At 43.6% G+C, this 11,328-nt stretch overlaps 1 protein-coding gene across 2 annotated transcripts in view; it reads left to right on the forward strand.

Annotated features, from left to right (window-relative positions):
• The first annotated feature begins 267 nt into the window (after positions 1-267).
• Positions 268-11,328, forward strand: part of TBCA (tubulin folding cofactor A) — a 37,489-nt gene continuing 26,428 nt past the window's right edge. For both annotated transcript variants that reach the window (XM_068423475.1, XM_068423476.1), the window contains exon 1: positions 268-424. In XM_068423475.1, coding sequence (XP_068279576.1) covers positions 372-424 — 53 coding nt within the window. In that variant the 5' untranslated portion in view covers positions 268-371. The remainder of the gene's footprint in view (positions 425-11,328) is intronic.

An 11,328-nucleotide genomic window follows, 5' to 3' on the forward strand; every position in this document is an offset into this window, starting at 1 on the left:
CTCAGAACAACTCCTATTGCTGCACCAGACGCTGGATTCGCACCTTTTTTCGCGTATGCTCGTGGACAAATGGAGGAGGTAACTTGGCGGCCCGAGGGGCGCCACAGCCCCGCGTAGTCCGCTCTGCGCCCGCCAGGCCCGCCCGCGCCTGGCCCCGCTCGTGGCCGTGGGGACGGCGGCACCCCGCACCCCTGACGCCTCCACGGGGCGGGCAGGGGGGCGCGGAGCTCCGCCCCCGCTGCCGGTGGTGCCGCCCAGGATGGCGGCTTGGCGCATGCGCGGCGTGCGGCTGCGCAGTCAAGGCGCTGCGCGGTCCCCTTGGAACTGTTCGCAGCTGCGCCGCTGGGCCCGGCCTGAGCTGCCGCCCCGCCATGGCAGACCCGCGCTTGAGGCAGATCAAGATCAAGACCGGCGTCGTGAGGCGGTGAGCGCGCGCGGGACGCGGCAGGGCGCCGCGGCCTCCGCGCCCCCGGGCGGGGACTCGGGCGCGCGCCTTGGCCGCTGGGAGAGACCAAGGGCGGTCCCGAGGGGACGAGCGGGGAGCGGGCCCTGCCGCGGACCCCGGACGCTGCGGCGGGCCGGGCGGAGAAGCTGCCAGAGGGGCTTCGTGCGTTGCCGGCCGCGCCTGCTGCGGGGTCGGGGAGTTGTTGGCGGTGTCGTTGGGCTGGGTGGGGCTGCCGGGGTGTGTTGGAGGGCGGCCGTGGCACAAGTTCTGCCGTGGCTGCCGGCCCGTGTGCCTGGCGTACCGCCGTCAGGAACAGGCCTTTCTTTCCCGAGACGACAGTTAAATGGGGATTTTGTTCTGTTTCGTTCGTGATTTTGAGAGCCTAGGGGAGTCACGCTGTCCCGTCAGTGTACAGGGCAGTCTCGCCGGATACCTTGCCGAGGCATGAAGTCTTACCTGTTTTGCCAGAGCAACTGTTGAATGTGTTATTTCTGGTTCGAAAATTCACACCGCAAAACCTATGGTAAATTCCTCACCTGAGTCTCATTGTGCCTAGTTTTAACACAGTCTTAATTTTTAAGAAAAGTTGCAGTTTATCTGTCTGAATCCCTCTTATTACGACTATAAATACAAGGCTTTGACATTAAATATTTGGTCACAGTGTCGTTTTAAGTCTGCACCCTACAAAGACTGTGCTGGCTCAGGCAGAGACAAGAATTAGTATGCGTGCCAGATCAGGATGTTAAATAGTCCAGTTTCATACAATCAACTTTGTATTATGATTTACCTAATTTCAGTTAGTAAAAGACTAACAGTAAGATGGGCACACTTCTTAATACCTGATTAGCTGTGAAAGGTTGGACTTGAAGACTAGAAAAATAAAATGGATACAGATTTATCAGTGTGTTTATGTTAGATAAAGGCACCTTGGAGGTCCTCAGCCCTAAATGGGGAGAAGTTCTCAAGTACTGCTGCAAGCAAGAAATTGATTATCTCATTGTAAGGTCCTGTTTCCTGTCACCGTGCAGGGCAGGCAAATCATGAACTTGCATGTTATTTTTAAACTAGAAAGCTTTAGTGTGGTCCTGTTGAGTGGCTTGATGAGTGCCTTTTGCTTTGGGTCCCTTTCATGACCTGTGTTATGGTTACTGGCTTTGCTGGACAGGAACATTGTAAATGTCCTCTGCGCATTTTTAAGTAGATGGTTTTTTGCGCCGGTTTTTATAGACGAAATATTGTGAGGTCTGAGGAAACTAGAATTACTTAGGTTAACATTTTTTCAGTCTGTGTATTCTTTTTGTTAGCTAAAAGTGTAACTTATTTGTCTAGAGACTTTTGAGAATGCTGTTGTATCTAATAAGACACACTTACTTTTGTAGAATTTGTAATTTGTAGAAGTTTCACTACTGGCTTATTGCTGCTGTTTGATAGTTTTACTGAGAGAACTGTGTGGTAATACTGAATAGCATTTTGGGTGACCATTGCTTAATGATAAATTATCACAAAAGTTACCTGAACAAGCTTTTTCCTCACATTTGTAGATGGGAAACAGTGAGGGGAAGGTCTTTACTAGGCAATGAACAACTGTGTGGAGACCGCAGCAGAGCTGGTGCAGGCCTGCATGTTCATATGATGAATGTTGTACCATGTGGCTATGTCCCCTTGGACCTGGAAGTAGCCTAATGATGCCAGCATGGCTTTATGCAGGTAACTGTATGTGGAGCTAGCTCAGTTCTAATGTTTCTACTTTGTTTCTAATAGCACCCTTTCCATGTTGTTATACTCCCCTTTTTGTGGGCCCTCTGGGTCCTCAGGCCACTGGCTCAATTTGGTAGTGAGGAGGGGACAAATTCAAGGCAGTCATCAGCATCCCAAATGCTTTGTTCAGAGGAGTGTGATGTTGGTTGTTTTGTACTTCTCAGAGTCTGCATTTAGACATGCATATAAAAAATACACATCTTAGTTTTTCTTCATTGTTTTGCACTCCACATTTTATCTGAATTTACTGCATATGGTGTGTTTTACATGTGTTGAATAGTTTTTCTTTGTTATCCTAAAACTTGTTTTAGCCATCTCTGTGTTGCATTCCTTTGACCAATATTTGACTTATTATTACTTATGAGGAGAGTCTGAGGGAGCTGGGCCTGTTTAGCCTGGAGAAAAGACTGGGAGGGCATCTTGTCAACACTTACGAATACCTTAAGGGCAGGTGTCAAGAAGATGGGGCCAGACTCTTCTCAGTGGTGCCCAGTGACAGGACGAGGGGCAATGGGCACAAGCTGAAACATGGGAAGTTCCATCTGAATATGAGGAGGAACTTCTTTACTTTGAGGGTGACAGAGCACTGGAACAGGCTGCCCAGGGAGGTTGTGGAGTCTCCTTCTTTGGAGATATTCAAAACCCACCTGGATGTGACCCTGTGCAACCTGCTCTAGGGGAACCTGCTTTAGGAGGGGGTTGGACTAGATGATCTCCAGAGGTCCCTTCCAACCTCAACCATTCTGTGATTCAGTGACTATTGGTGAGTTGTTCACAGCACTGAGGCATTTCAGCATCTTCCTGTGCCTGTGTTTTCAAGGGTTCTGCTATTATCCCATGCTCCTGCTCTCATCAGCTTTCATCTTTTATGCTGTTTTTTTCATTCTAAGTCAGAGATAGCTCATTTTTGTTAGTAACAAAAATCAGTACAATGGCATTATACCTCATGATTGTACAAAGCTGAGCAAAAATTAAAACAAGTAATTGTCACCTAGTCATAATAGTGGTTACAGTTAAACAAGTAAAAAAAGCTCTAGACTGGCCAAGACAAGTCCAGGAAAAGTCTGAATATTCCTGAGAACTATTTTGTGAGGCTAATACAAATCCTGTGGCCTCTTTAGAAACAATGCTTAATAAGTTAGAGTATGTTTCAGGGGTACTGTATAGGTGGGCATTCCTCTGAGGTGAATGATTGCTACTTGTGACAGGAGAAGACTTGGTGTTGGTCCATGATGGATTAAGCTAATCTAAATTTGAAGGGCTGTGTTACAGTCTCCTCCTTTGTGCCCTGCACGAGGACTTAAGTGGCCACCCATCTGTGTATTTCAGGGAGCTGATCTACTGAAAAATAACCAAGTCTTTAAAAAAAAAAAAAAAGTTATTTTTAAGGATTTTGAGGCCTGTCTGGCCCAGCTTACCACACAACTGTACACATTTTAGGGCTAGTACAAAGAAAGGGATGAAAACATTCAGGGAAATGATACAAATGCAGGTGTCAGGATTCGGTTTGCTTTTGGAGAATGGCTGTGTGAATAAGCAAGTAAACTTAGCTTGTGTTTCTTGTGTGGTAACAATACATACATCTACAGTTATTCTGCAGCAGCTGGCATACTGTAAGTGAAGGTAACTTAAAAAAAAAAAAAAGAAGGGAGAAAAGGAATGTTATCTTACACTCCCTGCAGGGGAGATGATACAGCAGCAGCTCCCACTTCTGTGACAGTTGCACACAGATACAAGAAGAGGTATGACTCTGTCACACTCCACCCTTCCTTCTCCAAGTAGAAGCCAGTTATGTACTACAGTGGGCATACATGTGACTTGAGTCAACTTAGGAACATTAACATTGTCCTCTTACTTTGGACTAGAACAACTATGTAGGTATTTATTCCTGGTCTGTGAGAAGGCTCGTGTAGAGGCTTACTAAACGTGCCATAAAGTGACTGACTTAACAATTCAATTAATTTTCCTTAGTTTTATTTGCATTTGCAGTTTAGAAAAGTACATTGAATTTAGCCTGTAATACTGATTTTCAAGCACATTCAATTCTCAGACTGTAAGAGTATATAAAAAAAGTTAAGGGTGAAGAACCATTAGGATGTCTTGAACTTTTTTGACATTTCATTTGTCTTTTTTTTAATCATCTGCTGTAGCACATTATTTTCTCTCATTAGTTACCTAACTCGTCACTTTTTTTTCAAGCTAAGAACAAAGCAGCTGTTCTGCTTTGGGTTTTTTTTTTTAGCTGTATATCATAAATTCTTCGTGTACCACTCTCAAGAGACCATATTGTAGGTAATGGGTACTTTACTTGCCTTCATGTTTCTTACATTGCTATGTATCAGTGAAAGAAATTTAAATGAGGAATGGGGAGAACCTTTTGCTTTTTTTGACAAATCTGATAGCCAGGCTTTTGGTGATTGCATACTTTCATTAGCTTGTCATTCAAAAAAAGTAGATGTGATGAGCATGAATAATAATGTTTGCTGTATTTGTGGCTTATGTCCTAACAAGCAATACTTCTGGTTTAATTGCTTCAAAATAGTTTTGCTCTCAGTAAATCCAAACTCAGACAACCCAGTGGATAGTGAGATAATTGATCAGAAGAAAACTTTTAAAAATGTATTATTTCAGGTTGGCAGTTATTTTAAAAACTACTGCAAACAAAGTAAGTTGGGTCATGTGAAAATAGCACTGACATTTGCCCATAGTTTCCATCTGATTAAGTGGAAGTGACACCAGTAGATTAGAATGAGACTAAGACAATTCACATTGCAATTGTGTTAGTTTAACTTTAACAATCTTTTAACACTCTTGTTTAAATGTGGCTGACATACCATAATTACAAATCTACAAGCCTTGATTATAGAATTTTACATCATGAACCTACGGGGAAAGTATATTGATTTTTGTGAAGCAGCTCTTTCTTAAAACCACCTTTTTAAAACTATGGAATCTTCCCAAGATTGTTCTTTTGCCTGTTGCACTGGTGTTGATACTGTTTTTTCTCATCGTAAAATATCATCATGTTGCCACACAATTTACACTGTGATTTCCGCCCCCCCCCCCCCCCCCCCCCCCCGGCACAGAAAGTTCTGCAAGTTACTTTATTTTACTGGGAGTTCGGGATACATTTTGGGCAAGTGAAGTATGAAGTATTGCACAGAATGCAGATATTCCTGTTGCTGTATGTTGACTATTGCTAATTCAAGCACAGAACTAGTTCATTTTCTTGGTTACTCACGAAACTTGCTGTTTCTGGTGTGAATCACAAATTTTCTCAATCTTCTATCTACCATATGAATTATGGTCGCTTTCTTGCTTGTTTCCCATTAGCCATAGGCACTAGCTCTGATTCTTAACATCAATATATTGATAAGAAACTCACGTCTCCTTTCTTTATTCTCATTATAATTAGAACATTGTATGCAACAGCTGCTTGTTAGCTCAGTTAATGGGAAGAGCTGGGATATCTTATATTATACAGGTATTGAGGAATGATCTGCAGAGCTGTTCAGCTGTACTGAGTCAGCATGATAAAGCGATTTAATGTGTGTACACTGCACATCCAAGAGCTCAGGGTTTAGGGAGCGTGAATATATTGCATGCACTGTTGGATACAAGCTGACTGTCCACATTAAATAACCCTTCTCAGAATGCAGGGGTATTGTGCATCTGTTGTCTAGGGTTGTCACCAGCTCAGTCCTGGATTCTTAAACTTCAGTTCAGTGCTAGCCAAATGTGGTTGTTGTGGTCCAGAGCTACTTAGATACGTCTTAAGTACCTTTTGTAGTGCTCCTGGCATCAGGATCAGATACAGAAAGTCCCAAGTTGGCCCTGCATTTGAAGGCCACTTTGGTCTTTTAGACTTATTAACTTAGTCTCTGTCCCACATGAAAAACTGCTTTATGTGAACTGGCTGAGAAAAGAGCGCACCTGCATTTACACAGTGCTGTCGGAGTTAACATCTGTGGCATACATAGTCACCAGCTCAGATAATTAGTTGAAGGGTAATTGCAAGTTGACTTTAGTCTCCAGGAACGAAACTACTTGTTTGAAGGGGTTCCTCTTTGCCTGTGTTTTTCAATGCATGCTTTCCTTTTAACTTCAGGAATACCAAACAGTACCCACACATATCTTAAAAAGCTGTGAGAAGAGCAAAATGGCGGCTGTGAAAATTGCATAGTGTGGTGGTGTTTTGGGCTTTTTTTAAATTATTTTGATTTCATTTGTTTTACCTTTTGAGCAGACCCAAATGCTGTTTCCTTTTTAGGAGTATCTCACGAATTTAAATTAGTACTGGTCCTATCTTTAAAAGATTGCCTGCTTTGCATTCCTTCCTCCATCCCATTCTCTCTTCTAAAAAAAATTAAAGCCTTTAGTGAGATGCATGATTTCTTGCGTGTTGTTTTTTTGTGTTTACAATTACCTTCTGCCCTGTGAGGCAAAACTGTCTTGTGCATGTCCATGCTGACCATAGTAATCTATTGATGTCATCATTCTAATTGGCTAAACTATGTTGCACACCAGGTTTAGCACCACAGGTGTTGGTAGTGATGCACTATTAAGGCGTAAGGAATTTTTTTTTATTTGGGCAAGAACATATGCAAACCTGTGGCTTTGCGACCTTAAATTCTTTAAGCAGTCTTTCAAAGCTTTGAAAATACAGTAATTACAGTGCTTGGCAGCCCTAGTTTGGTGCCATTATGCATCCTTGTAGTACTGTTGTCTTGTTTCTGATTGTACATGCTTTTTTCATGGCATTCTTATCATGACATGGAGCCACATACTCACCTATGTGGACAAAACAGTAACAAATAATAATTTTGTGCTGAATTAGAATGTGGATCTATGGGAAAACTAAAAAATTATATGAAATTTATGCTAGTGCTTTGCATGTAGAAGATGAGTTACAACTGCACCAACAGCCATAATCCATTCTGGCTTGACTTTGAGTTAAGTATTATTAAATTATATGTATTATATAGGTGGAAATCTCATTCAGGATCAAGAGGTCCATCATATTTTCTTTAAACTGTATTAAGTCTCTTGCCTGATGCATTGTGAATTGCCTACACACATAATATGACTGTAGTTCTATTTAATTTTGCTCATTACTGTAACACATCCAATTGGTTATCCCCAGTTGCGGGGGGAGCAGGGACGGGAGGAAGTAGATTCTGTGCTTTTTCTCCAAAACAAAGGTCTTGACTGGACATGATGACTGGGTTATAGAAGGGAAAATGGAGTGGAGATAATAATTGGTAACCCCAATTATTGCCACAACAGAGGCACCATTTCTTGTTCTTCCTTCTCTAAAAGTGAAGGACACAGCCTCAAGCTGTGAGGACAAGAGGACACAGCCTCAAGCTTCGCCAGGGGAGGTGCAGGTTGGACATTAGGAAGAATTTCTTCTCAGAAAGGGTTATTAGACATTGGAATGGGCTGCCCAGGGAGGTGGTGGAGTCACCATCTCTGGATGTGTTTAAGAAAAGACTGGACATGGCACTTAGTGCCATGGTCTAGTTGACAGGGTGGTGTCAGGGCAACGGTTGGACTCTGTGATCCCTGAGGTCTCTTCCAACCTGGTTGATTCTGTGATTTTGTGAAGTTCTCACACTCCTTAGCTTTTACAACTTTCAACTTCTGTCCCATTCCATTCCATGCCATTCTGTCTTGGAATTTTTGCCACACCAGGGCCTCTTCAGGATGGGCTGATAAACTTCTCACTTCTCTCCAACTCTTGTCTTCAGCCCATCAGAAATGCTCTTTCAGCTCTCTTGATGGAGTAGCCCTTCTCTTCGTTGCCCCCAACCATCCAAGTTTCTTCTTGGAGTACCTCAGCAAAATCTTGATCCCCAGCCAGCATCTTGTGCTTTTTGAGTAGTCTGTAACTTAAGAGCTTTCATCCTGGTTGCATCTATCTTCCATTTCTCTGCCCCCTTCCATGTTCCCACTGGCTGCTGGCATTCAAGGATGCCCTAGCCAGGCAGACTTTCTCAGCAGGGCAAGAAGGGGAACTTCAGTTGTTAATATGGCAAGGATTTAAAAAAACATAGCAATGTATTGCAAGAGCAGGGAATAAATGTGTTGGGAGACAAGGACAGAATGTGAAGCCCTTGCGATTCAGACAAATCTTTAGTAACAGGGATGCTATAAAAATCACAGAATCACAGAATCAACCAGGTTGGAAGAGACCTCAGGGATCATAGAGTCCAACCGTTGCCCTGACACCACCCTGTCAACTAGACCATGGCACTAAGTGCCATGTCCAGTCTTTTCTTAAACACATCCAGAGATGGTGACTCCACCACCTCCCTGGGCAGCCCATTCCAATGTCTAATAACCCTTTCTGAAAAGAAATTCTTCCTAATGTCCAACCTGAACCTCCCCTGGCGAAGCTTGAGGCTGTGTCCTCTTGTCCTATCGCTACTTGCCCGAGAGAAGAGGCCAGCTCCCGCTTCACTACAACCTCCCTTCAGGTAGTTGTAGACTGCAATAAGGTCACCTCTGAGCCTCCTCTTCTCCAGGCTAAACAACCCCAGCTCCCTCAGCCGTTCCTCATAGGTCAGACCCTTCACCAGCTTGGTCGCCCTCCTCTGGACTCGCTCCAACACCTCAACATCCTTCTTGAAGTGCGGGGCCCAGAACTGGACACAGTATTCAAGGTGCGGCCTCACCAGTGCCGAATACAGAGGGACGATCACTTCCCTAGACCAGCTGGCTATACTATTCCTAATAGAGGCCAGGATGCCATTGGCCTTCTTGGCCACCTGGGCACACTGCTGGCTCATGTTTAGCCGGCTGTCGATCAGCACCCCCAGGTCTCTTTCTGCCAGGCCGCTCTCTAACCACTCTTCCCCCAGCCTGTAGTACTGCATGGGGTTGTTGTGGCCGAAGTGTAAGACCCGGCACTTGTTCTTGTTGAACCTCATGCCGTTGGTCTCGGCCCATCTATCTAACCTGTCCAGATCCCTCTGTAGGGCCTTCCTACCCTCCAGCAGATGGACACTCCCACCCAGCTTGGTGTCATCTGCAAATTTACTGAGGGTGCATTCAATCCCTACGTCTAGATCATCTATAAAGATATTGAACAGCACCGGCCCCAGAACTGAGCCCTGGGGAACACCGCTAGTGACCGGCCGCCAGTTGGACTTTGCCCCATTCACCACCACTCTCTGGGCTCGGCCATCCAGCCAGTTTTTAACCCATCGGAGAGTCCACCCGTAATTTTCTGACTTCAAAAGAAACCTGAAACTGGTTTTCATGGTCTTCACAGTAGTAATCCCTGACAAAAGCCAAGCTTGCACAGTTAACCTAAAATGTCATGGTAACTTAGTTTTGTAAGGTGTAATGCAGGAGAGGCTAGAAATTATGCATATACTTATGCATGGTTACATCTTGACTCTTAAAAGAGAAAGTTTATCTTTTATGATGATTTTGTCACTATCAAGAAAATGAATGCATAAACTTGAGATCCTGTCCAAATCAGAAGGTAGTCACTCATGGCTAAGAAAACATGGCAGTTCATGATTACTCTGTCAAGTATTGTATTTCTTTCCTCCTTCCTTCATCTTCCTTCCTTGACTTTTCCTCTTAGGCCCCAGTCTGTAATGCATGTATGCTTATGTAGCCTTATTGAACCCAAGAGCGTGTGTAATTTGCAGATTTGGGACCTGATACTTTAAGCTCTGCAGGTAGTGATTAGCACAGTGCCAATGTTGCTGCAGTTGTTGAATTACTGTGCTATAATTGTGCATAGTTTTAATACATGGAAATTATTATACTATAACAAAAAAAAAAGCTGTACCGTGTACAGTTACACTATTATGGATTTTTAGCTTTGAACTAAGTCAGTATAGATATTTCATTATCTAGTCAATACATGCTGTCAGCTTTGGGTTTTCTGTGTTCTTAGGCTGAATCCATGGCATATTAACATATACCATGGTTAATAGTAACATTAGTTTTGAAGAGATGCACATCCTTTCAATAGTGAAGCTATTCAATAGCAAAATTGAGAAATTCCCTCTTGTCATCTTCAGAGCTCCACTGAGCTTGCTCAGTCCAGCTAGGGAAGTGTTCCTTGTGTTCATTTTTCTAATACTGGAGAGCAGTCTTTATTTAGTGGCTTAAGCACATAGGTATCATTCTAGCTCATGTCAAACCTGATTTGTTGACAAGTGCTGGAGGCTGGGGGAAACATGTAAAGAAGTGTGTGCTTGCTCTGTCCTTGTACCATTTTACGATTTTTATTCTAGGCATCCACTAGTAATTCCTGCCTGTGACTGTGGCTCAGGAAGGTAGAGTTTTTGTCTGCCTAGTACAGAAGATCTTAATTTCATTATGCATTTGGAAAACTCATGTTGTGTGTTCTTTTTTCATCTGTCAACCTTCAGATAAACTGTGTGCCCTTCGTATGATCAGAGGAGTAGATATGCTTGCTACTGCTAATTATGCAACTACAGGAGATGATGCTAGCGTTGGTGTATAAGGACCAGAACAGGAACATATGTACCTTTGGGGAGTGAGAAGGGAGGGGGATCTGGGGCTCTTTCAGCAGCAGCTAGAACTTAGAACAGTCTAAACCTCTTGCAGCTCTGCACCCTAAACAGACTAGGAGCGAAGTCACTTGAGAAATCAACGTCATCCTAAATTTGGAGGTCTCGTTTCCTTCTCCGCCTCTCCGGTTCTCTGGTCTCTGATGGTAGTCAAACCTTTTGCTGAGCTAGCTCGATTCGCTTAACCCAGGAGAAAAACTGTCAGCTTTTTTTTTCTTTACTGTGTTAATTTCCTGTTGTTTTGGTGGACTGAATTGGCTCATGGAGAGATCATTTGAGCATTAGTGCTGGCAAAGATATATGCTGGGGCGGGGGGGAAAAAGACCTCTGTTCAGCAGTGGTCAGCTTTTTGACTGTCTTGAACCATCTTGCGTTACTTTGCTTTTCAGCTTGGGGAGCTGGAGTGGGGGAGAGAAAGTGAGTAGAAGAAGATAGATGAGGAAGTAAATCATAATGGTATGGAACAGGTAGTGAAGGAGCTAGTTTGTTTTTTTTTTTTTCTTCTACTTTAAGATTCTCTCAAGCCCTTTGAGCTCTTCTGGGTTTAGTCTGCAGCTTTAAAGTAAT

Source organism: Nyctibius grandis, chromosome Z, assembly GCF_013368605.1.
Source record: "Nyctibius grandis isolate bNycGra1 chromosome Z, bNycGra1.pri, whole genome shotgun sequence".
Taxonomy (NCBI): Eukaryota; Metazoa; Chordata; class Aves; order Nyctibiiformes; family Nyctibiidae; genus Nyctibius; species Nyctibius grandis.